This window comes from Amaranthus tricolor, chromosome 6, assembly GCF_026212465.1.
Source record: "Amaranthus tricolor cultivar Red isolate AtriRed21 chromosome 6, ASM2621246v1, whole genome shotgun sequence".
Taxonomy (NCBI): Eukaryota; Viridiplantae; Streptophyta; class Magnoliopsida; order Caryophyllales; family Amaranthaceae; genus Amaranthus; species Amaranthus tricolor.
In genome coordinates this window covers 7,826,686-7,854,047 of record NC_080052.1, presented here as the reverse complement: position 1 = coordinate 7,854,047, position 27,362 = coordinate 7,826,686, and the positions used below count along the sequence as shown (strand labels likewise).

Genomic DNA, 27,362 nt, shown 5'->3' with positions numbered 1-27,362 from the left:
AATTAACCATTTTGCACCAAAGGATTAATTTACACTAAAATACCATTTTTCCAAGAACTGTTTAAAAATATTCCATGTTCTTCAAAAAATTCAGCAGTTAGGCAATATCATATCATACTGCTTATAAACAGCTCCTCAACAATTATTAATAGTTTATTTTCAAAGCAAAGGTTATCCATTATCCATTATCTATAAAATGTGGACAAACATTCAACACTATTCACATTTAGAGTATGAATAGTACTTTTGCCATCAAGATGCCATGTCACGCACCATGTTATCAATGCCATTTTTGTGTTTCTGCCTTGCTTTTCCATCCCCGTACCATTTTTTTCTCACATTAACTACTCCTTCACCTGCTTCTTCCCTTCCCTCTCTGGTCTTCACCTGCTTTCTCCCAGCAGAAGACATGGTTTCCTCTATGTTCTTTCTTCTCTTCTTTTCTATAGCTTTGATTTTCCTCTATCCTCTATCCTCTTTCCCTCTTGTCACTTTCTTCCTTGATTTACTGTAGTTTTGATTTATTCTCATTCAGGTGAATCAATTCGAGGCGAAAAAGGCAAAGGATTCGTCAATCCAAAGGTAAGATTTTTGATTTTGATGATGCACATTGAAAATTTTCTTTTAAATTTGGTTGTTGGGATGAACAATTATGGATGAAAAATTACCCAGATTTTTATCAACGTTTTATGCAAAGTTAAGGCTTTCATTTGGTTTTTGGATGAAAAAACGAGATTTTGTTTTAAAATGAGATGAAACAGGTTGAAAATCAGGAATTTTTAGTCTCCTTTTTCTGCCTTCAACACGCCTTTTTCTCATTTACTCAGTGCACATTCCCCATCTTAGGCTTGTTGATTGTGTCCTTCATACCTTCTACCGTCCTTCACTTGGAAGAACCAAGAAAGAAGAAGGGAGAAAGAAACTATCAGACAATAATATGATTTACATCATATGATCAATTGATTTTGATTTTCCTACTTTTTTTATGATTGTTCTGATTTCTTATTATGAAATTTGCATCTGCAGTTGGCCAAAAAAATTATCCAGATATTAAAAATTAGAACAATCCGTTCTAATTTCTTTGATTGTTTTGATTTATTATATACACAGAGGATTTCTTGTTTATATTTACATTAATTGAGAAAAACCCAGATAATTATTTTCCAAAAAATGAAGTGGGTAACATTTGATTCTTTGAAATAATGCAGTTGAGGCTTGTGGGTATAGTCCTTTAGCTCTCGATTTTTATGTTGGAAATCTTGTTGTTGCACATGCTTGGTATGGGAGATTTTATTAGTTATTGATGCTACCGCGTATTGCTGTCGGCCCTGTCTATGTCCATGTGTTATTGTTGTTGCATTGCGTGCAACTGTTGCTGCTGCTATCGCATGCTGTTGTCAAGTGCTGTTGTGGTGTGCTGCTCAAAACTAATGTCGTGTGCTATTAGTGAGCACAATCATGTGTTAGTCAAATCTGTATGCTAAGCAAAAGTTCAGGGTCGTTGAGATCCGCGGTTGGAACTATTAAATGTGCAATTACTACTGCGGTCACCCATGTGTATATTAAATTCAAATATCCTTGTTTTTCTTCATGAACATGTAGTTTTCAATTTGAATTTATTCATATCATTTACTTTTTATTGGTTGTGTTTAGATGATCCTTAATTTTGCTGGTGGGTTTTGTTTCTGGTGATATATAAATTCATTTGAGTATGAAATGTTTTACTTGACATGATTGTAAAATATTCTTGATTGTATATATTTAAATATGTTTTGATGTTAACAAAAAAATTTTAAATTGGTAAATATAAGTTTTTTTTCATTGAAATTTAATTTTAATTTAAAAATCATTGAATTAATAGGATAATAATAAAGCACTATGGAATCATTTGAGAAAATCAGACATCAGATTTTTTTTTCTAAAATATGACTCATCATTTTGAATTTCTTCCCTCTTGTTAAATCTATCTGTTTGATTTTGCTTATTGGAACTAATTTTTAGTGATTTCATTTATTCTCATTCAGTTGAATCAGTTCAAGGCGATGAAAGCAAAGGAATCGTCACTCCAAAGGTAAGATCTTTGATTTTTATGATGCACATTTGAGTTTTCCTTTTGAATTTGGTTGTTGGGATGACCAATTAAGGATTGTCATTCGATTTCATTTTGGCTTTTGGGATGAAAAATTGCCCAGATTTTATCAACTTTTTGTGAAAAATTAGGGTATTCATTTGGTTTTTGGATGAAAAAAGGAGATTTCATTGAAAAAAGTGGGATGAAAAAGGTTGAAAATCAAGATTCTTTTGTGAACGAACATTCAGTTTCAGGTTTCATGTGTTGAAATAATTTGAAAATTGGAGTTATGTCTACAACTCATCTTCATCGTTTCTTGGTTGAAGAGCAAAAGGAAATTCCTTTATCGAATCCAAAATCCAAGAATCACCACCCCTGTATTCACTAGTCACAACAAGAGCACCAACATCAAAATCTTCTTCAACATAACTAGCCTCGGAGGAGCTTATTCCTTTGGACTTGCAATCATCCGATTGTTTGGATTTTAACTTTCAACAATCTCTCTTAAGATGGCCTTTCTTCCTACAATAATTACAAGTCATACCTCTCTTGTTTCTACTTAGCCCCTTAACAAACAAAGCATCATTAGACTCAATGGACAATTTTGTGCAAATTGAAAATCCATAAGTACCTTTTGTGTTAAGGCCTTTCAAACATCCTCACTACACAATATGTCTCTACCATATAATAAAGTCTTTATAAAATGCTTAAAAAAAGGGTAAAGAACATAATAAGAGAATGACCAAGTCTTCATCATCAAGTGAAACATCAATATTTTATAAATCCAAAACTATAGAGTAAAACTCATTTAGATGAGGTTTTATGGGCTTACCTTCTTGCAATCGGAAATCATATAATCTACTCTTAAGAGTAATTAGTTGGTAACACTCTTGGCCATGTGGAGTGATTCCAACTTCTCCCAAATCCCTTTAGAAGTCATATCCTTTACAACTTCCCTCAAAATTTCATTGGAAAGACAAAGTTTTATGGCGAATAAAGCTTTGGCATCCATCTCTTCCCACTTAGCCTCACTAAGACCAATCGGCTTTTTCTCATCATCTTCAAGTGCCTTATGAACACCATTTCTTCATCTATATTGCTAGAAATTTGTGTTCCTATGGAACTTCTCAAATGTCTAACTTCATGGTTGACATTTTAGACTTCAAATGACTACTATTAACACTCAAATAACCTCCACTAACCCTTGGCTCTGATACCAATTGAAATGAGAGGCATTAACCTCACTCAAGGATCATCAAATAAGGTTTAAATGGAGGTTTGTGTTGTGTCAATGTGTAGGAACCAAATATGCAAATATATGATGAATGACAATAATAAAGAAACAATTAAGACAAAGATTAAGGCGGTTCATCAATTTTGGACTACATCCACCATCTAGCCTAAAATAAATATTAATGTGTTCAAAGGAGAAATAGAAAACTTAAAGGAATTATAATAAAAGTTAGTGTAAGGGAAAAGATGAGCTAATTAGGGAGTAAAATACACAAGCAAGGTTGCTCTTAATGTGAGACTTAGGTGCATTAAACTATGGCCTAGGATTAAGGCATTTATAGCCAAAACATGGGACATAATACCAACAGCAGCAAATGAAGGCAAAAGGGGAAAGATGCTAGCTTGAGGGCAGCGACTTAAGGGGCAACAGGTTCTGCAACGTATCTTTCCTCTTTCATGCTTACCCACGGTCATCAAAGCTTCTTACCTTAATCCTTAGGGCGGGTTTCTTGCTCTCCTAGCTTTCACATGTCAAAGATACACTTCCAATAGTACCATGTACTATTGATTCCCATATAAACCAATCACAAAGGATGGTACTTGTGTCTTTTTTACTTACATTAACTAAAATGATTAATTTACTTAATCATGTTTTGATTACTTGGTGAACTTAAGTCGCCAATAATATATTTAAAACAACAAAACAAACATACATAATAACATATCTATAAATATAATATAAAACAGAAATAAACTAATAAAATCTAACGACCAAGTAAAACCTATTTCATATACATCAAGATTATTCGAATAAAATTAAACAAAATTTAGCATTAGAACACAAATTAGAAAAAACCTAAAACCTAAATTAAATAACAAACAAACATAAGAACAAATTAATAAATTAGAACATCAAGTACTTGGGGAAATTCTCTTTAACAAGTGCATTAGGAAAGACCAAGACCTGTAGAATTGACTTTTTGTACCGGGCGACGACACGTCGGCATTGCCTGTCCATCGCACCTGAATTAAAAATGACAACCCAGGCATGCTTTGAATCGGGCGACGATAACATCGAAGGAGAAGTGAAACTATATTTCCGTGTAAAATTAAAAACCTCTTCTTTAACTCTCATACATCTTAAATTAAACTTTTTATTTTTTTTATTTGTTATACATCTAACATCTTTCATGATTAATATTTATTTTTAAAAATTATTATAAAAATAATATAATTATTCAATTAGTAAATAAATCAAAGTTAGCTTGTTTTAGTAAAATACTATAATCAACTAATATCATCGTATAAAATTTATCTCCATAAACGTTCATAATTGATCAATGGACGTCTAATTCCTTTAAAATCTCTCACAACCCCAGACATAAAAGTCCTTTTATCTAGATAGAAATGTGGATGCCCAAAATGCTTTCTTCACACTTGCATCAATATTTCACTTAAATAGTTAGTAGATGAGATTCAAACTAGTGCCTTTTCAACTTGTTGGCTTATGTTACCAAGTAAGGGACCAACGAACCAAAAATATAGCTAATTATTGAGACCACAATGACGTGTATGTTATATATATATATATATATATATATATATATATATATATTACATCTTATTATTAAAAAATATTTTGAGTTAGAAATGTTGATGCAACAATGTCTCGTTCAGATTAAGAGGGTGTACCCATTATAATTACGTATATGGATCTGATTAATCTTTTATTAAGATATGAGATGAAAGGGTATATTAATTCAACTAGTTTCTCGTTTCTTATAAAGATAGCCCACCAAGCCAGCCCACTAACATTTTACAATTAAAAAAAAAGTTAAGACAAACACGTGCTATTACTTGTTTTACCCTATTTGAAGTTGTTTCTATAACCTATTGAAGTTGGTATTTTTAACCTATTAAAGTTGGTATTTTAACCCGTTGTAGTTGGTTGAAACAACAATTATAAAATACCAACTTTAACAGGTTAAAAAGCCAACTTAAATAGGTTAAAATGCCAACCTTAATATGTTGAAACACCAACTTAAATAAGTCAAAATTTCAACTTAAGGAGCATAAAACACCAACTTAAACAGGTCAAACTATCAACTTTAATAGGTTAAAATATCAACTTTAAAATAACAACTTCAACAGGTTAAAATACCAGTTTCTATATGTTGAATTACCAAATTTAATACATTAACGACTTAACAGGTTAAAACACCAACTCTAAATAAATTAACATGCCACTTTTAATAGTTCAAAACATCAATTCGAATAGGTTAAAAAACAACTTCAATAAATTAATATACCAACTCCAAATAAGTTAATTAACACACATAATGAGCACGCGTTTGTTATTTTTTTTCTAAAAGTATATTGGGCCAGTTCAATTGGACGCGTCTCTAAAAAGACCGTCATTCACGACAATTTGTTATATTTATTTACTATTGGCATGATCCTCAGCTTTTGTACCACATGGTTATTGAAAGCCATGCCAAAAAGCACTCTTTTATTTTATTTACTCCCTTACGCGGTTTTGTGGGCATCAATAAAGTCCACACGAACCTTACGCGTAACTTGTAATGCCTTCACTTTTACTACATTTCATTATCAAAGTTAAATACTTGAAAGTTATACTACTATTAACTTAAGCATCTCACATACACTAGTTTAATAAAAATAAATCTACAAAACCTTAAAATTTCTCCTCTTATTAGCAAAATATCTAAGAAATAACCAAGAAGAAACATGATGTTCATACCAATAATCATATTAGTATTATCAGTTCTTTTTATAGCTGGATTTTTTAGCCTTAGTTTTTTCAACCCCACCAAAAAGTTGTTAGTTCATGAAAAAAGTCTCTTATCTTCTTCTCTCAAGAGTAATTCTAATAATAATACAAACACCATGTCCATGATCAACAAAGATGATGATTTGAAGCAAGTTTTTGACACTTTTGACAAGAATGGAGATGGGTTTATAACAAGGGAAGAGCTTAAAGAATCACTTAACAACATGGGGATTATTGTTCCATTAAAAGATGTTGAAGAAATGGTTCAAAATTTGGATTCTAACAAAGATGGGTTAGTTGATGTTGATGAGTTTAGAGAGTTGTATGAGTTTTTGAAGGGAAGATTAGAAGAGAAAAAGTGTGGAGATGATAAAGATGTGGATAATTTTGATGATGAAGATGATTTAAGAGAAGCTTTTAGTGTATTTGATGATAATAAAGATGGGTTAATTACAGTTAAGGAATTAGGGTTAGTGTTATCTTCATTAGGTTTGAAAGAAGGGAATAGAGAAGAAGATTGTAAAGAGATGATTAAGAAGGTTGATGTTGATGGAGATGGAATGGTTAATTTTGATGAGTTTAAGATGATGATGAAAACTAGTGGTACCAAACCTTCAAGGCTTATTGTTACTACTTAACTATCTTTAGTTATTGAGGAGGTATTCATCTTAGAATTAACGGAATCTTGTCAATCTCAGATTACATAGAAAATACACTTATATGTTCGAGTAAATTTAAAAATTTATAAGCATTTAATTTATCTTTTCCGTGTAGTTACGTCTCTTTATTTTTCTCGAGTTAACTATGGGTATGAGTTGCTGCCGTTCTTTCCTCTTCAGACCCTATCCATAATTTTTCTATGAGCGGAATACACTGGATAGGATGATGATAATAATGTTCGAGTAAATTTAAAGATTAGTGAAGAAGAAATAATTATTATGGCGTGAAGTTTCCAACTCAGCATCACTAATTCTTGTAAAGAAGCACATATAGTAATGATGTTTATTAGTTTGTTGTTTGTTTTAGGGTTTAATGTTTAGCCTTTTTATGTGCATGTAAAACTAACATTAAGAATGTTTGTAAATAAGTCTATTGGTTAGTTTGCATCAATTGAGTTTATTTGTGATTTTGTGTCCCTTTGTTTGGTAAACTTTGAAGTTGGTTAGAGACAACTTAATATTTTGTGTCCCCAAAAACTTGTATATACGTTGATCCACTTCTACTAAGGAAAATCATCTGCCAACATTAAATTCATTTAGCAACACATAATCAAAAGTATCTAACAAATTTTTTTTTTCTTCATATTTGTTGCCCTAAACGGTTAGCACCGGGGATTAGAAATTGTGTAACGTAAGTGAAAAGCGAAATTAAAAAATTAAAAAAGTAGTGCTTCATTTTTTTGAATTACATGAAACTGAATTAAATTGAAATGAAAATAAATTTGAAAAAATGAAAAATTTAATTGGAAGGAGAGAAAAAAATGATAAAAAGAAGTCAATACAAGTAATATACTTCCTCCGTCCCATAATTGTTGCTACATTTGCATGGGCACGAGATTAAGAAAAGTGATTGACCTACACTGTAGCTGATTGTTTACTTTATAAAATATAGTATTTTATTATTGTTAATTGAAAAAGAAAAAGGAAAAATAGGTTGTTAGGTTACTTTATAGAGTATAGTATATATTTTATTATAAAGTATAGAGTATAGAGTAGGATAAAAATAGGGGTAGGTAGAACTTTAAATGATTGTTTTATTACTAATAACGGAAATATAGCAACTAATATGAAATTGCCAAAAATAGAAAATGTAGCAAGTATTATGGAACGGAGGAAGTATGTAATTATAAATGTTGTAACTAAAGACTTTCTGACAAATTTCAAATTAAAGCTCTTCCAATTAAAGTACTTAGTTATTAATCTTTTCAAGAATGAAGAAAAGTGATAATAATCATTGCTGTTGAAAATGATAATCTGATTAATTAGTTCGAAAGTGTATTAAAAGAAAAAATAGATTTAATATGTACTTCTTATCTTAGGCATCAAAAAGTCAAAGTATTCTCCCACAGAGCAACCCTTACCTTACCTACACGACTCATATTGTGGGCTTTAAACATTTTACACTACCCTACTTCACTACAAGAAAATAAAATTGGCGATAAATAAAACGATTTTGTCGCTGAGTTTGGTGACAAATTAGTGACGAAAAGGCATTTTTTTGTTGCCAATATTATTTTCAAAATTTTTAAATGATTTATTTTTTAGTAATTGGGCGGAATAAATTTGATTGAATATTAAAAACAGTTTAGCGACAAATTCTTTGTTGCCAACTTTATCGCCATTTTATCTCTCTTAATTTTAGTGACAAACTTGGTAACAAAACCATTTTGTCACCAAAATCGCTCTCCTTTTTAGTGACAAACTTGGCAACTTTTTGTAACCAAAACTTATTCGTCATTTTCCTTATAAGCTAAGTATTGTGCCATATTCCTCTCTATCTCCCATCTTCCTTGTCTGTTCTATATATTTCTACATTTCTTCTCCTTTCTTAAATCCCTATAAACTTCCTCTAAAAGAAGCTTAATCACTTTATTAATAGAAGTTGCTACCCTTTGTTCTCTTTCCTACGAAATCTCAAACCTTTTAAAAAATCTTCCTAATTATCACAACTCAAATCTAAACTTTCTCCTTCTCATTTCACCCAAAATCCATCTATTTGGGAGTATCTCTCTTTTTTTAATGATGAAAAATATGTTAATATTATACTCGAGCTTGAGATTTTGAGATGAAGAGTTCAAGTTCTTTCAGGAGGGATTCAATTACTGCATTTAAAACCTAGTGGTGTTAATTCTATCCAAGGTTATTTTTTATTTTATTTTTTTATCATACACTTTATAGATTAGTTTTTAATGGAACCCTTATTTTTTATTGAATAGTAGAAATATTATGTAATTTAGTTAATAATTAATTATATTTTTAAATTTCAATTTGGTTATTTATTTATTTATGTTTTAGTTTTGAATATTATTTATAGAAATAAATTAAATATTTATTATTTTTGTAACAAATATTAAATTTTTCTATATAATACGAAATTATATTCATTTAGCGACAAAGATGGCGATAATTTTTTATTTGTCGTCAAGCTGGCGACAAAGAGTTTCGTAGCCAAAATTATCGCTAAAAGCTGTTAGACGACAAGTTGGACTACAAAAACCCTTTGTCGCCCTTTCCTTAATAATTGGTATTAATAATCACAAATTTTCAAATGAAATGGTCTCACAATGAGTCTATTTTTGTTGACTTTGTCTAATGTGCCTTTATTGTCTTAAAATGATAAATTACAACTTTAACTTATTATGCTTTATAGGGTCTTAGAGTGATCACTTACAATTTTAAAGTACTCACTTTGAAAGATAGACTTATAAACTCGTCTTATGGTAAGACGCTCTCATAATACATAATACATAAAAATGCAAATTTAATCTAATCTTTCTTTTTTTTATATATAAATTTCATTTTCAACTATTACCACTTAAACATATGATATTTAGTAACAAAAAATAATTTAAAAACAACATTTGAGGATAATATATTTCTTTACCATATCTGACATAATAAAAGTATAGTTTATGAAAATTAATGTTAAAATCAGTTTTTATTTCCACCGTTATTATGGAATTTTGTAATCACAAACACCACTTAATTCTTACCTTCAACAACCAGTGTTCTTACTCGATCACAACCTACTCTCTGATCATGCCGGGAATATCAAGGTTTATGAAGTGTTTATTTCGGGGCACTTTCCAATTTGCCCATGCTTAAACGAAAAGAGCACACACAGAGTACTAGGTTTCCAACAAAGATTACGAGGAGCAATGCTGCAAATAAGATTGTGGAGATGCCGAGGATCAAACTCCGTGCCTCTCGCATGCTCAAATATCATTTTGTCATGGCTATAGATACAACTATCACTAATAGGACTAATGGACAACGTACAGAAGTAAGTAATGATAGAAGTAAGCATAAACTTAAGTTTTGTGAAGGTTTTAGCTTTAATATCATGTATACATTAATATTGCATCAAATATATCCAAACAGAACACATGCAAGAATTAAACTACTTCTCGCGATTTTTAAGATCAAATATAAGTAATATGCATACCATTAAATCGGTACAGAAGCTCCTATTATATTCTACAACAGTCGAAGAACGCAGCTCTAAAAGAGAACCCAGCTGAATAATAATACCGTTAGAAGATATCAGGATTGAAACGACCAGGTATAGAGTTATTTTGCTGTGCCTGCTTTAAGTGCATTGACAAAGCATAGTTATTGACCTGCAAAACACAATTCAATCATCACCAACATGGTTATTAAGCTTTGATTATGACATATAATCACCACCAGCATCATTGCATTACCTCCAATGTCACGTGAATCCCACCTAAGTAGGGTTTTGGGATATATAATATACGCAACCATACCCATGTAAAAACAACAATGTGGTTTCCAAATGACCCGTGATAGTTAATATCATTTGCAACTTCATATAAATAAGAGTGCATATGATTTATTGAGTCATTTAACAATAGTCCATTAAAATCCAAAACCAAACATTACATTTTCACAGATTTTTACATAATCATATAAAAAATTCAAAACGGTAACACACGAGACTATTTTAAGACTCCTGGGGTTAGGCCGACAGCCACAGATGACCATCGATTGTGCAAAGGTTCTAGAGAATGTGTTACAATCTGTAATTCAAGAATTAACATGAGGATGGCTAAAAAAAAGGATATACCGAGAAAGAATTAATGTTGAAGGACATTAGTCACATAACACAATGAAAGTGGGAGGTTTATAGACTATGGCAGACGCAAGCCAATTCATCAAAGAATGATAAATTCAGGAAATTTACACTATTTGGGCAGATATCTTACTCATATCTGATTATTATAGCTCACACCCTAAGGTTCCAAAAATGAAGGGTTGATACACATTAATATATTTGATGGTTTAAGGTTTAATATACATACATACGCAGGGCGAGTGTAACTGTTATCACTCACACATTCACATTTAATACCATCAACCCCCAGAAAAAGGAGAGAATTCGACAAAATTAAAAGTAGTTAGTCTGACCTCTAGTGTTCTTATATGTTCTTGGCATTGAGATAGAAGCTGCTTGAGTTGTTGGAGTTCTTGCGACTTCGTTTCAAACTCTTTCTGTCGCTCATGCTGAATAGACACAGCACGTTTAAGAATTCCATTTTCCTGAAGTAGTGCCTGAACTTGCTCTTTAAGCAACAAATGCTCCTGCAACATATTCTGCAAGTACAAGAAAGCAATAAAAATAGGACCGTTGATACGCATTTCAATTTTATCTGTACGGGTTTAAAATGGTGAGATGTGGGGGCTAAACCAATTCCAATGTTTCCCCTTGTGTTGCATACAAAATATCATGGCAGATGATACAGTCAAAGGGAAGAAAGAGGAGGCAAGAAAAAGGTCCAAAATGGCAGTTAACAATCTTATGCCATTTTGTGACATAACAAGCCTATCAATATTTGAAATTTTTTAATACAAATTAATAAATCACCTGCTGAAAATTTTGTGCAGTTTCATCTTTTGCACGAGCATATATAGATTTCTCAAAAGCCTCTAGAGCTCTCGACGCACGAATTCTTGCATCCTCAACGTCAGATGCTGCGCTCATTTCCCTTACAAAAAGCTCCACCCACTCTGCATCATCCAGTGACAAATTTCTTGATAGCATTGGATCTTCTGCAAATTTACTTTCTCCGTGAACATGCACTAAAGAAAGAGGAGAAAACAATGAACTCAAGTGAATTTGAAAACAACTATTGTTCAGTAGATCCATATTTGTGCAGCTTGGTTTATAATTCTTTTGTTGGCGAATCATGTACACAATAAAGAAGAAAATATTTTTCTTCTCAGTAAACAAATTAACGAAAATAATTGATCACAAGAATGCAACTATGAACTTTTAAGCCAATAAGCAGCATAAAAATACATAAGTGGGAAGTCCAAACTCCAAAAACTTTCTCCTTTTTTTTTTTTTTTTAAGTTTAAAAACTACTTCACTATTAGCATTTAGCATAAAAGCTGCGTAAATCCAATCCCCTTAACCATCCTAGGTGGAAGCCACTCTAGTGGCATCAAGGCACTATGTGACTGATGTTAGTGAAGTTCAGAAAGAAATATTCTGTTCTGAGTCACATGTAACTTGATATAAGAATGCATGTAAAATAATCTAACTCCTGCAGCAATAAGAACACTAACTATAAATTAGTAATGCCTTCAAAAAGGCAACAAGTAAAGGTAAGATGTTGCCTTTGCCAACAGTCATCCGGATGTTCAAAATTATAGATCTCGTTTGCCCAAGTGTATGAGTGTTGAGAATTCCAGCATGGGTATTTAAGGCACAATAAAGAGTCCAAGCAAAATAAGAATAGTTTGTTTAGAAATTCCCCTTAGCGCATTTGCTCCTTGAAGCGTCAGTATGATGGCTGAGAATCACACGTCAACAATTGTGAGAATGGTGAAAGATATTCCTAAGAAGGCTGAGTGATAAAAAGACAGCTTTCAACAGATCGAAAAACAAAATCAGGACATGTCTTTATCACGGTAGACAGTACCACCAGATTCACGATATGTATTAATGTTGTATGTGTTTGGTGAGTTTCACATTCCCTTTTACTTTCTATAATTCAATATAAGTTTGCGACATTTCCTACATGTCAAGCTAGAACTAAGCTCTTTCTAGTAGATCAAAGAAGCTCACATCGAAGATATTCTTCCATTTCATGATGTGCCAATCTGTTTGACATTCTGCATCCCAGATACATCATCACATAACCTTTAATTATCAAAGATTCAATACATTGTGCTTGAGCAATCATTAGTGGACAAGAGATGCTAGAGGTATAATCGCTTCATAGGCACAATGAGCGGGCACAAAGGCCTTTTCCACACCCAGGCATGGTACATTCGTTTCCAGCAAAGGAGGCTCAAACCAAAGACTTAGTTTACCAGTAAATATGAAAAGTTCACACCAGAGAATATTCTTCCATTTTATGATGTGCTAATCTGTTTGCTATTCTGCATCCCAGATACACTATCACATAAACTTTAATCATCAAAGATTCAAAATATTGCGCTTGAGCAATCATTAGAGGACAAGGGATGCTAGAGATATAATCGCTTCATAGGCAAAATGTGCAGGCATTCATTTCCAGCAAAAAAGGCTCAAAGCCAAAGACTTGGTTTACCAATAATATGAAAAGCTCGGAAGCACCATGCACATTTTTCCGAGAGCTTTTCTATTGTAACTCCAACAGCACCTAGCACACACCTTATAGTGGATGGGAATCATTTTGCCTCGACTCTTCCAAGGAAATTCCAATGGCAAGCTCCCTAGACTCGAGTGGAGTCATAGATATCACACAATTTGTCTTTATTAGGTAATTTTATTACTTGAATTTGAAACCAATAATTGTTACTTGTGTGTGTAAAATCTATTCACGTGTATAATTAAAAGTTGGGTGATGGCGAAGCAAGATATGTTCAATGGATATTATATTTATTCAGTATTGTGTACTCCATTGTCCCACCATCCGCTAATCTTTTTACTCGCCTAAAACAAAAGTCCTAATAAACTACTTTTACCAATTTGTGGAGTAAAAACGAAGCTTTTCTCTCAATTAAACCAACCCTTTTTCTCCTTCCACTCCACTCTTTTCCTACTATGCTGGCATAAACATGTCCCAATTCAATTAGAACATATTAACGTAAAGTGTAATTCATTGGTAGACCCAATCCAAATTTGACTCGACCTAAAACTAAAATAATATCGTATTCAACCGAAATAAACCCGAATCCCATAAAACGCGAAGTCCACAAAATAGACGCGCCACCACTCGAACAGAGCCAGCAGAGTAACTAACTTATACACCCATAAAGAGTTTACCGTACCCAAAAACCTCCCAACACCAGTAACCAACCCACATTCAACACTATGTTTCATTTGAGGTGATGCGATACATAAACAATTTGATCTTAAACTAATGTTGACACATGACTAAATGAATACGAACATACCAAATTAGGATTGCATATTTTCACTTGACACTAGAACTTGTGACTGAGATCCACCTAAAGATATGGATAACTGAACCCTTGAACTAACGCAAAATTGACTAACTTTGTAGATATCCAAAAACCCTAACTAAACATAAGCAAACTTTTGATCGAACCGATATTGATACAACCAGACATTATCATCGTACCAAACATGAGCATATAACCTAACCTGAAGTCCCTTCAAAATTAAACTCGAATACTATTGGCTCAACTTGAATTTGACCCAACTTGAATTTTATGAGACCTAACGTAGATCTCACTTTCCTTTGTATTGTTTAAAGTAGAAAAAACCCAAAATGGCTTGGACTTGACCCATCCAGTGCGAAACATAGACAAAATCATGTCGTCACGATTACGGTGACAATCGCGATATCTCGAATGCGGCACCTTGTCGTTTATTGTTCACTTTTTTGTGGACATCGCAATTTAATTTCTAAACTTAAAAACTAAACATTTTATCATAGTAATTCATGTTTTCTAAAACATATATTTAAATAAAAATCTTATCATAGATATTTTAGAACCTAATAACAGCTTACAATGAGTATTCTTATGTGGTGTTAAATCACTTGTTACATGACAGGATTTTGATTATGTAACTAAACGACCTCATTTTTTATGACATGGTATCAAAGCCTTTAGTTGACCCAACAATACTCCAACCTGAAATGGCCTAGACTTGATGCGACTAATGTCAAACCCAACAGAGTGAACAAATTTATAACCCTAGTCCCTTAATGCCAAAACCAACTTGTTGAACTACATGATTTGATAATAACCAAGACTGAATATAACCTTTTCTACGAATTCCCTACACACCAAAAAAATAAATAGTCATTTTCCATCTTATAAGGAAGGTTATTAAAGCAGTCAAAAGGCAACAAAAGTATAAATCCAAGACAAGAAAAAAATAATCCCACAATATCATAATATAAGAGAACAAAATATGCTTCCACGTAAATTGATTTAAGATTCAAAAAGAAACAGAATAAACTATAGGACAACACAACTAGAAGAAAAAGTAGCAACATCCGAATATAATATCTCATTATCTGGCTTACCTCGTGGTTGATCATTTGGTTGTGGACAAGCATCCAAAGAGTTATCAGCAATAGCTGGAACCTTGTCAGCACATCCTAATCGAAGATCATTCAAACACTTAATCGCTAAGTCCAGATCATGTCCATTGTTCTCAAGTGCTTGTTCTATAATCTGCAATAGTGTTCATACAAATGCAATAAAATTATTTTTAACATCTTTTTTGTTAAAGATAAAAAAATATGCAGCCTAGTAAAGATACTAAAAATCTTACATTCCGCAAGACATCTAATGTTAAGGCCTAACACAAGGTTCGGGGAAAAGGGTAACAAAGAACCAAATGCAAAAACACCAAAAGTAGAAGGAAGAGAAATCATAAGCACAATATTTCACATCAAGTGCTACACTGAATACTGTAAGGAAACACTTTAGAAGCTTAAATGTTGAAATATTACACAACAGTCGCCATAGTTTTGCTAGTAAATTCCAAATCCACTTCAACATCTATCTAAAATGAAATGAAGAATCATTTAATTGAGCACCACATTTGAGAATTCAATCCAACAACCAAAAAATGAGAAACAACCAAAGTATATGATGTTTATCTTTTCAAGTTTCATAAGGAACTAAATAAAAAGATTGATGAGAAGTCAAAAAGATTTTCCATTAGTTTATTAACAACTCCAAAGCTTGAATTCCAACATGGGGTTGGCTATATAATTCAAAACAAATAATCATGGAAAAGAAAATGCATATTATTTGCAACACTCGCAAACAATCGCCATCATATAGTACTGAACTATCCACATGGTACAACTACCAACACAACCCCAGTAGAAAATGGTCTTTCACAAAATATCAACTCATATTTATAGCAACTATCAAAGGTCCCCTAATTGGAGTATGTTTAGAAATACATTCACCATAAACAAAGTACAGAAAAAGGTATCCCTAATCAAACTTGAACCGTTATGTAATGCTACAATGTAGCGGGTATTTATCAAAAAAAAGTATAACGCATGGCTTTGGTGCTGTCATGCGGAGAGGATATTTTAACTTTTTGGTATTCATGCATTGACCATAATCCCTAATACGATCATACTGAATATATTTAGCACTTCAATTTGCCAATTTATATCGCTGAGATAACAAAGTTCAAGGATCAAGAAAATATAAGCAGCACCACAGAGCAGAACAACAAAAAAGCAATCATTAATTTACATTAGCCACCTAAAGGAATAACAAATTGGGGCAACTCACAATAAAAAATAGGAACCTACAATAACTTAATTATGTTTCGTCATGTCTCTCCAAATAACATATTTAACAAATTGTGTAAATAAACACAAGATCTATATTGGACCGGCCATTGACAACATGTTCGGATCTTATACTACAAATCAATTATACTGCAAGAGCATTAAAAATGAAAGTAGGAAGACCAACAAAAAAATTCAAAACCATCATATTTGGTATCAAATGGTAGATATAGTACCATATGAAAACGCTTCAAAATAGTAATTCATAAGCACCTTAGAGCAAATATTTTAGATTGGAGACGAAGAATCATTAACTTAAGCATCAAAATTGAGAATCAAATCCAACCATCCAGAACTGTGGAGAAAATGTTAACTAGCACACTAGAAGATACAATTATAAAGCCTCAATAGCACATTATCATATAAAACTATCCTTCAAACAGTACAACGTAATTTACTGATCTCCCCATGAATTGTAAACCAAAAAATACATATTTTGGGCCAATTTGCGCTTGTGTCACAATTTTCAAAGCACAATATTAATTCATACACCATAATAAGAAACATAAATTCAATGAAATTATTAAACTATCTTCCAAAAATAATCTCATAAACTAAACGCATACTTCATATCATCTAGAACTTCACACATTAACTATCAAAATCACAACTATCATCATTCATCAATTCAACTAATCGTAAAATGAATTGTAAATGTGGGAGTAATGTAGATTTTGCGTTTTTAAGTGTCGAGAGAAAGGAGGAACTAAAGCAGAGACATATTTCAAAGGGTGGGTTTAGGCCTTTAAGGAATATGGTGTTAGCTTAGTATTATTTTATTCACTTTGAATTGTAAATGTCATTATATTGTGTTTTTTTCTTTGGTTTTCTTATATATGTGTCCCATATGAAATTTAGAGTGGACTTTGGATTCACGATATTGTTGTGTTATTAAAAGAAAGCTTTGAATGTAGTTGTTATTGATAATTTTGATTATTTTGTGAAGAAGCTGTCTATCATGTTAGAATCTTAGTGGGTCCTGAACTATTTAAATTCCATGAATTTCATATGGTAATCATCTTTGTTTTTGTTTCTTCGTTCGTTATTGTGTTTCTTTTCTGCTTTCAGTTTTTTTCAAAACTAAAAACCAAAAAGTAAGAGAGCTGAAAAAGTGGTATTCACATTTTAGTTTTCAGTTTTCAAAATCATCATCTAACCAATAAATTTAATTAATTTTTTATTAATAATAAAATACATCACATAAGACTTTGAAAATTTTACAAAAATCAGAATAAAAAATTTAGCATTCTGTGCTTTTGTAAGTTTTCATGGTTTCATATTAAAAACTGTATTGGGTTTTAATGAGGCATGTTTTCAGGGTGCTCTTAGAAATAAAGATCACGTTGAAAAGTACTTTTATGGTTACATGTATGATTTTTATACTCGCATTAATCTTTAAAAAGTAGTGTTATACTCACTATTTTTGATTATTTATTTTTTTGTTTTGTTGATTCTCAACTTCTTGTTATAGTAATGCTTTATTTAAGTATTCAATTTTTGCCTTTTCCATGTTGATCCTCACTTTAAAAGCACGTCAATATCAAGACACGTATAATACCTCCAACACCATTAAGGTTTTCGCTATTCATTTGTCTTAAGCACATAATTTTGTTATTTATATAGGTAATATACACGTCAATATCATGCACATGATCAATAATCAATAAATCTCTAAAAGCTTAATATTTATTTAAGATATGAAAGAAGGGAAGGGAAGGGAGATTTTTAAAAGGATGTATGTCTTTTTAATTTTATCAAACAAATTTTTTCCATAAGTTAGAACGATAAGGAAAATCATGAGTCTTCTTCACCCCTTTATTAGAACATTGTGCGTATTATTGTAGGTAATGTATCACTTGATTTTAAAATACTATAAGGAAGATATATGTAAACTTATAAGAGATAAGAGTTTTATCAAGTTAACAAGTTAACAATATTGAGTTTTTCTACTTCTACCAGAAACTTTACACGCATGATTATCCAATCATATCCCTCCAAACCCTCACTATCCCCATGTTATTCAAGCAAAAAATTTTCATTCCTCTAAATCCCACTCCTTCTTTTCCATATATTTCCCATCATCCAAACAAAGTGAGAGAAAAACTCCAACACTTGGAGAATGTCCATTGCAGTTGATCTTAAATTCTTGGTGAATTTTCTTCATCAAATAACACAAACAAAGCCTAGGATGTAGTCACATTGGGTGAACCTTGTTAAAAATTCATGTTGTTGGATTGCTTTGATTTTATATCTTCTTGCTTTGAATCCCTAATTTTGTTATTTTGAGTTTTGACTCCGGTCATGGGCACTTGCCATTTATCTTAAGCTATTTAAAATTGATTGATTCTAAATCCTTAATCACAACAGAAAATTATCAAGAAAGTCTACAGATGGCTGCAAAATAAAACTCTACAGACATTCCAAATAAAAAACAAAAAGCACAACTAACATCACAGCTCTATCTTGCTTAAAGATCAACATCAATTATCAACATTCAGCAAACTTCATCATTACAACAACCATACATCAATTCAAAAGACGATTTCAACAAAAATAAAAAAAATAAAAAAATAAGTCAACGAAAAAGTTGAAGCAGGAAAAGAAATTAAACCTTCTTGTCCATAGAAGGAAAAATGGCGATAAGATGATCAACCAACAAAAAAGGCGATGGACCGGAAAAGCGAACCGGCGAAGTAGAAGAAGAACAACGAATTCGCTTCGAAGAAGACGAAGATGGTGACGGAATTTCCTCGAAAATAGATGATCTCTTCCCACACACTATTGCAGACATGTTGTGGCAAAAACCCTAACACTAACAAAATTATCAATCCGATGATTATCAATTTTCGATATGGAAAAAATTAATTATAGAATTCACTAAAATTGAAATTAAAAATTCGTCGATTTTATGTGAAATCAATGGAAGAAATAAAGATTGATGGAGGAAATTTGGGGGAAAATTGGTGCTTTTCTTCAACCATTTGTTAAAGATTGGATGAATTGTTTTTTGTTATCGTGATTGGAGAAATGGGGAAGAAGATGAGATAATGGCGTGTTTGGTTGGTGGAAGGATGACGTGTGAATCGTGATTGATGGGTGAGGAATGATTAAAAAGTTAAAGTGAAACTTAAAAGAAAGATTCTCATTTGGAGCATGAAATAAAAGATAATAAAATGGACAAAAATTTGCTTAAACATTAGGTTTCATTATAGCTATTGAAAAGTGATTTGATCTGAAAATCTATTCGAAAATGAAAGTAAATTGGCCTGATAATGTGTTTCTTTTTTTGACATTATCCAACCCGAAGTTATACCCGAATCGGTTGATAAATGAAAATGGGAAAACTGAACCCGAGCTGTAACCGATTTTTCTAACCGACATATAACCGTTAACCGAGATTACCCGAACCTAATAATGACCGATTTGAGTCATATCCGACCCAAATCATGCTCTAAACCGAACTCGATTCGGCTAAAACCGACTTAAACCAAACGAACACTAGTGGAAAAAAACGTATTTGCTGCTTATCATTTGCTGCGGTTTTTGTATATACGCAGCAATAAATAGGAAAAAGAATAAAAGAGAAAAAAAATCATTAATTGCTACGGTTTGAGGCCTTGACCACAGCAAATACTCATGTGCAGCTTCAATTGCTGCGGTTTGTTCCTTGCCCGCAGCAAATATGTCTTCCAATTACTCCGGTTTTTCTTCCACCCCCAGCAAATATTACACTTGGACAATAATTGCTCCGATTCTTCATCCACCCGCAGCAAATAATACCGTTGTACAGTAGTATTAATTTGAAACCCGCCATTTCTTTTTTCACAAAACTCGATTACAACAACGTACACTATACACTTTGCCTCGTTCTCTCAAACCCATTGAAAAAACACTTCATCTTCATCTTCACAAACGTAACAACCTTCATCTTCAAAGTCGTTCTTCATCTTCATCTGCTATGTTAGCATTTTCTTAAAAGTTCTTCATCTTCTTGGTTCATAAACCCACGAAAGTTAATACTTTGGTCTTGTTCATCTTAAAAACCCACGACATTAAGGTATTTTTTCTCCTTTTAATTTGTTAAGCATTTAAGTTTTGCAAGATATTCATGAAAAAACTCGAAAATTATGGCAACCGTTTGTATACTAATTTTGTTTCTCTGTTTTTCGTTGTAGATAACATAACCCACGAAATCAAGGTAATTATACTTATTTTACTAATTTGCAAGTTCATATCTTTATTGTTTAATATGTAATTTAGTAATTTAGTGAATTTTTGTTTGAATTGTTATTTGCAAATGATATGTACTGTTTTGCTTTTGCTTGTATGCTAGTATGCCAAATCTGGATACTAATTGAGCAAAATTTTACTATTTGTGAATTTTACATTATTCAAGTTTATGTTATTAGTTTGTTAAATATTTGTGTAATTTGTTAAAAATGTGGTTTGTTGTTATAGTTATGTCTTTAACTATTAGAATTAGAATATGATTTTATTTACAATGTAGTTCTTAATATTGAAGTATGAAGTATAGAATTAGAATATGAAGTATGTATATTTAGGGTTAAATAGATTTGGTATAAATAAGAGTATATTTTTTTAGGGTTAAATATATTTATTAGAAATAAGTATATATGTTTAAAGTTGTGTATTAACTTTGTTTTGAATTAATTAATCACACTAATTAGGATGACAAAGATCGTTCTTGGATGTATGGAAGCATTGAATCGTCGGAATTTATTGATGGTGTATTAGAATTTTGTAGTATTGCGGTTGAACATCAAGTTAGGACGGGGGGAGTTGGTTTTTATTGCCCATGTGTCAGTTGTGGCAATGTATCAAAGGTAGATAGTGTTGATATCCTTAGGGCGCACATACTTCGACGTGGGTTTAGGCCTCAATATCATGTTTGGGTTTGGCATGGTGAGGAGGGAGTTTACAAAGAGAAAAGTGTTGTTGAGGACGTCAATAATGTGGCCGATGTCAATGAGGATGCAGTAGATCATGTTGATGGGTATGAGACAGATGAAGAGAATGTCGATGAGGATGTGGATCGTGTTGATGAGATGATGGAGGGAGTCGAGGATGAGTTAGGAAAACGTCCTCGTGTTTTTGACTTGTTGACATAGGCTTCTCAAAAGCCTTTGTACCCTGGATGTACAAAGTTCACCAAACTAACAGCAGTATTGACAATTTTCAACATTAAGTCAAAGTTCAATTGGAGTGACGCTAGTTTCACAATGTTATTAGAAGCGTTAGGTGAGATGCTTCCTGAGGGAAATGAACTTCCAACGTCGACATATTATGCAAAAAAGCTCATGTGTCCTTTCAGCTTAGAGTACCAGAAAATTCATGCGTGTCCGAATGATTGTGTGTTGTATCGGAATGAAAACGAGAACTTATAAGAGTGTCCTAGGAGTGGGTTATCGCGCTACAAGCGTAAAGGGGCTCGGGATGCTAAAGGGCCCCCGGCTAAGGTATTGTGGTATCTTCCAATAATACCTAGATTTAAGCGCTTGTTTTCTATAAAGAAAGATGCGTTAAATTTGAGGTGGCATTCAAATAGGGTGAAGAAAGGTCACTTGCTCACACATCCATCTGATTCTCCGAAGTGGAAGAGTATTGATAGGTTGCATAAGACTTTTAGGGATGAGGTTCGTAATTTAAGGCTCGGACTGTGTACGGATGGAATGAACCCATTCGGCAATCTTAGTTCTCAACGTGGTACTTGGCCGGTACTTTTAGTGATCTATGATTTGCCACCTTGGTTATGTATGAAGCGTACGTACATTATGCTTTCACTTCTTATCTCGGGTCCTAAGCAACCTGGCAATGACATAGATGTATATCTTGCACCTCTCGTTGAGGATTTGAGAAAGATGTGGGATGAAGGCGTTTCAGTGTTTGATGCATATGCTAATGAGGAGTTCACCTTGCGTGCAATGCTTTTATGCACCGTTAATGATTTTCCGGCATATGGCAACTTATTGGGTTATAAGAACAAAGGGAAGAAAGCATGCCCAATATTTATCGATGACATGGAATCCACGTGGATTCCTAAGTGCAAACACGTATTCATGCACCATCGAAAGTTCCTCCCACGAGACCACCAATATCGTAAGAAGAAGAAGTTGTTCAACAGGGAGGTTGAGGATCATGTAACTCGTCGACCGTTGACCGGTTATGAGGTTTATGAACAGGTTAACGGAGTTGAGACTGTATTTGGTAAAATGGGGCAAGTGCAAGGGGGTGAAGACTGATTATGGAAAAAAGAATCAATCTTTTGGAAGCTTCCATATTGGAGAGATCTACAGGTTAGGCATTGTCTTGACGTTATGCATATAGAGAAAAATGTATGCGATGCCATACTCGGGACTCTCATGAACATTCCGGGTAAGACAAAGGATGTTAGGGCCGCGCGAGATTGGTTTGAATGTAAGGGTCTTCGTCCGGAGTTGTAGGCACATGTTAAGGTGAGTAAGAAAATAAATAGAGCTGATGAAGTTGGTGGCAGTAAGAAGAAGATGAGTAATGACAAAGTTTATTTGCCTCCAGCTTGCTACACATTATCCAAAGCAGAGAAGCGGACATTTTGTGAGTGTTTTTATGGCATTAAGGTTCCGTTTGGGTACTCATCCAACATGAAGAAATTTGTGAGCCTAAATGGTGAGCTGAAGTTGGGAAGCATGAAATCTCACGATTGCCATGTAATGATGCAAGTGTTCTTACCAATTGCAATCCGTGGAATACTGCCAAAACATGTGAGATATGCTATTACCGAGCTATGTTCGTTCTTCAACACAATTTGTAGTAAAGTTCTTGATCCCTTTAAACTTGATGCACTTCAACTCGACATGATTGTAACTTTATGCAAGTTTGAGATGTATTTTCCACCTTCTTTCTTTGACATAATGGTTTATCTTATTATCCATCTCGTTCGTGAGATCAAGCTTTTAGGTCCAGTTTTTTTAAGGTGGTGTTATCCTTTTGAAAGACACATGGGTGTTTTACAAAACAAGGTGAGGAATCCAGCACAACCCGAGGGGAGTATGATTCAAGGCACTATGAGCGATGAGATTAGTAACTTCATAGCCGAGTATTTGGCCATGGCAAAGCCTATTGGACTTCCCACCTCTAGACATGAAGGAAGGCTTAAGGGAAAAGGAACAATTGGCTCCAAATCGGTCACACCTCCTCGAGACAGCCTTCTACAAGCACACTTGTATGTGTTGCATCATATTCCGGAAGTCCATCCTTTTTTGAGTGAGCATTTTGATATATTGCACGCAAAACATCCTTCTAAAGGGGATAGGGCAATGATGCAGTTGCATAACAAGACGTTTATTAATTGGTTTCATAATCGAGTAACATGCGAAGAACTCAAAGATGTATCCGAAATTGTTAAGTGGTTAGCTTTTGGTCCGCGTGATGATGTCAATAAATATGAGCGTTACGATGTCAATGGCTTCACATTTTGGACTGAGGGTCAAGACAAGAAGTCATCTTATCTACAGAATAGTGGGGTTTGTATTTTGGCGTCATTTACATTTTACGCGAGTGCGAAGGATCAAGCGTCGGTTGATGCTAAATTGGTATACTACGGGCGGGTACATGAAATATGGGAGCTTGACTACTCTACTTTCAATATTGGTCTTTTCAAATGTAAGTGGTGTAGATAATAATCGACGATGAATAAAAAATGACGACCCTTGTGGATTCACTCTTGTAGACTTAGCTCGTTTGCGTGATAGTGAGGAGTCATTCATACTAGCCACACAAGCCAAGCAAGTATTCTACATTGTAGACCCGTCTGATAAAAAATGGTCTATTGTTGTACCGGGAAAAAGAAGCATCCTTGGTATAGGTGATGTTGAGGATGAGGAAGAATATGAAGCTTTTGAAGACTCCCCTCCCTTTATCAATCCAAAATCAGTGGATAGATGTTGGTTATATGCGTGTAGATCACACGGAAGGAATATATTTGAATTAAGTGATTCACAAGGTATGAATTTAAAGCTTTTTAAAGTTTTCTTGGCACTTGGTTTGTTTTGCATGAAACTTTGCACAGAACACTATTTGTTATATATTATTGTGTTGAACGTATTAGAATTGTAAATCATAGTCATATTCTTAATATTTACTTAGCTTATGTTCTAATATATTTCTATTCATACTCTTTCAGTTACTGATATACAATGCATCTATTCAGAGACAAAATTGTCCCCGAGATTGAGACCTCGGATAATGAGCATCGTAGTTACGACAGTGAAGAGGACCAAATTGTGATATACGAGCGTATGACTGAAGACGCTCCACCAATTGACAATGATTTTGAGATTGAAGACGCCCCACCAATAGATGCTCCCACTACCAGTAAGAAAAGAAAAGGACGAGGTCCTACGAAAAACCTCAAAGTCATAGAACTCATGCATTTGGAATACAATGCATTGGGTCAACCCTGTGGAAAATGACGTAGACAATATGGAAAACAAGTGGGCCTATGTATCCGCAAGATTTGCATATTGCACGCATGGAACGAAGTTCCAGAGGGTTTGAAGAACTCTCTATGGAATGATACTGTGGTAAGCAACTTTACTATTTTTACTCATTTAGTTTCATTTTAAAATTAATTTAATTGGCAGTAATAAATATAACTTTTTTTGTAGAATCTTTTCCACATCGAGAGCGATGAGGACAAGAAGAATGTGTTTCTTTCAGCTGTTGCTGAAAGATTCAGAGATTTCAAATCCAAACTAGTAACTGGCTGGATTACGAAGAGGCGTGCCCGTACGACCAAAAAGGTCAAAACGGGAAACAAAGATGGAGAGCAAGCACCTTCGAAGATGCCCTACGAAATATGGGGTCACATAGCGAAGAGGGATTGGGAAGCCTTTGTTGCCAAAAGAACAACTTCCATAGAAGTTGTAAGTATTTCATATTATATTATTGTTTTTAATTTGAATTTACTTCTTTTGATTCAGTCATTAAACTAATACATGACATTCGATTTCTATTGATTAATTAGGAAAAGCGTGGTAAAGCTTTTGATTCTGCAAGCAAAAGAAAGTTTTACCATCGCTTAGGCCAAAAAACGTACGATGAGGTCCGAAAAGAGTGGGTGGATGCGGGTTTTTACCCCAATCAAAGTTCATCCACGCCCTCATCTACGACTACCTCCGCATCCGTGAATACTCCTGCTGGAGATCGGGTGCGTGATTGGTATTGCGGACTTCATTCCCGAGATGCAAGTGGTAGATTTACCATTAATGATCCGGGAACGAAGAAGGTTGCTGATGTTGTGATGAGTTTTGAAATTATTAAGTATATTCTTGATTTGATTTGTATTCTTTGGCTTTGATTTACTTATACTAATTGCTATTTATGTCACTTTTTATTTGAACAAATGGGCTGGAAGGAAAAAGAAGCTACGAGGGAGTTCACCCCAAGAGGCAATGTTGACGCATTGCATATGGTCTTAGGGAAAGACCATAGTGGGCGGGTAGTCGGAAAGGGAGGCGTCCGCGTGGGGTTACAGAAGGCATTCGGCAAAGAGTGTGTTGCTACCCAATCCCGAACGATGCTGCGAGATGAAGTAGCAACCATCCGAGTAGAGATTATGAAGGACGTTCTCGCCAAACTGGCCGTCGTGTTGCAGAAGATGGGAGCACCCGTTCTTGACTTGGAAAACCTGATTGTCGAGGATCAGGAAAGTCAACATGGGGATCCTAATGATTCGGTCGAGCCAACACCCGAGCCCATTACCCCCGTAGCACCCCTGCCCATTACTTTCCCTGAAGGGGAAAACCCCACACCGGAGACCATAAACTCCGTTGCTCAAAATCCGGAGCCAACTCCAGAGCCAGTGCTACAGGTACATAGTTTTTAAATATATAAGCACTTAATAATTTAAATTGCAATGCGTTTTAATATTTTATTATGATTCTTATTATACTAAACGACGCAATTTTCAGGAGGCGACTCCTTGTTCTCTTTTGTTGCCTCAGTTAGGTGTTGCTAGTGATGGCGACTTAACTGAGGTTGCATATGGTGTGGCCCAGCCAACCAAAGAGGGCCAAACAGTGCATTCGATGCGTGTTACAAGTGGCCACATCAGTGTGACCGTGAAAACTATTGTAAAGGGGTTTGAAGATTTCTCACTCCCGGTTCCAATGCCAGCATGGAGCCTTGAGAAACCATCAGATGCCCTAGGTAGTTTCATCACATGGCTATATGCTTGGGTCCGATTCACTAACATGGTAAGAATCATTTGTACCTTATTTATTTTTATTTTTTTAATTGCATGTTTACACTAATTTAATTGTATAAATTGAAATAGCAAAAGAGTCCAAAGGGATCTTGGAGAGAGATCGGTTCCTCAGAAAAGGTGTCGACTTGGTCAAAGTCGATGCCAAGCACTCCAATTTGACTGATGCGGAGCTAAACGATCTCTCTCAAGATTGCAAATGGCTGAACACTTGTGCATCTCGCCTGCTTGAGGAAGACCCAATCATTCTAAACCTGCAGAAGGACTAATTCTGCTTTTTAGAAAGCCCGTTTGTAATTATTGGTCCTAATGACATTGGGCAATTTTTGCGAGGAGAGATGCTGAACTTAGCTCTTATCCATGTCTACACATATATACACATACTACAATTGCTGCGGTTTTCCTGATGCTCGCAGCAAATAATGCTTATTTGCTACGGTTTTGCTAAGCCCGCAGCAAATAAGTGCATATTAAACGA

The 27,362-nt window shown here is 33.8% G+C and overlaps 2 protein-coding genes across 6 annotated transcripts; one reads left to right on the top strand and one right to left on the bottom strand.

Moving 5' to 3' along the window:
• Positions 1-69: 69 nt before the first annotated feature.
• LOC130815237 (calmodulin-like protein 3) lies at positions 70-27,354 on the top strand. Of its 4 annotated transcripts, XM_057681630.1 has the most exons (7): positions 70-412; positions 536-582; positions 2,025-2,071; positions 20,796-20,818; positions 24,803-25,202; positions 25,287-26,491; positions 26,592-27,354. In XM_057681630.1, exons 6-7 carry the CDS (start codon positions 26,024-26,026, stop codon positions 26,931-26,933), a joined length of 810 nt encoding a protein of 269 aa, XP_057537613.1. In that variant the 5' UTR covers positions 70-412; positions 536-582; positions 2,025-2,071; positions 20,796-20,818; positions 24,803-25,202; positions 25,287-26,023; the 3' UTR covers positions 26,934-27,354. The 4 variants fall into 4 exon arrangements, with proteins under 4 accessions (XP_057537613.1, XP_057537615.1, XP_057537614.1 ...); XM_057681632.1 differs by lacking the exons at positions 20,796-20,818; positions 24,803-25,202; positions 25,287-26,491; positions 26,592-27,354 and having other exon boundaries at positions 179-412; positions 2,025-7,370; XM_057681631.1 differs by lacking the exons at positions 20,796-20,818; positions 24,803-25,202; positions 25,287-26,491; positions 26,592-27,354 and having other exon boundaries at positions 179-582; positions 2,025-7,370.
• Positions 10,103-19,721, bottom strand: LOC130815236 (uncharacterized). Of its 2 annotated transcripts, none has more exons than XM_057681628.1 (5): positions 19,232-19,721; positions 15,325-15,475; positions 11,700-11,884; positions 11,243-11,428; positions 10,103-10,434 (listed from the first exon to the last, which is right to left on the bottom strand). In XM_057681628.1, the coding sequence occupies exons 1-5, from the start codon at positions 19,409-19,411 to the stop codon at positions 10,348-10,350; spliced, it is 789 nt and encodes a 262-aa protein (XP_057537611.1). In that variant the 5' UTR covers positions 19,412-19,721; the 3' UTR covers positions 10,103-10,347. The 2 variants fall into 2 exon arrangements, with proteins under 2 accessions (XP_057537611.1, XP_057537610.1); XM_057681627.1 differs by having other exon boundaries at positions 11,700-11,914; positions 19,232-19,717.
• Positions 27,355-27,362: the final 8 nt, after the last annotated feature.

Excerpts from the sequence above, each read along its gene's own strand:
- LOC130815236 (XM_057681627.1), bottom strand. The coding sequence starts at position 19,411 with ATGTCTGCAATAGTGTGTGGGAAGAGATCATCTATTTTCGAGGAAATT. Across the intron at positions 11,429-11,699 it reads CTGCACAAAATTTTCAGCAG|AATATGTTGCAGGAGCATTT; the intron begins GTGATTTATTAA and ends TTGTACTTGCAG. Across the intron at positions 10,435-11,242 it reads AACATATAAGAACACTAGAG|GTCAATAACTATGCTTTGTC; the intron begins GTCAGACTAACT and ends TGTGTTTTGCAG.
- LOC130815237 (XM_057681630.1), top strand. The coding sequence starts at position 26,024 with ATGGGCTGGAAGGAAAAAGAAGCTACGAGGGAGTTCACCCCAAGAGGC. Across the intron at positions 26,492-26,591 it reads CTCCAGAGCCAGTGCTACAG|GAGGCGACTCCTTGTTCTCT; the intron begins GTACATAGTTTT and ends CGCAATTTTCAG.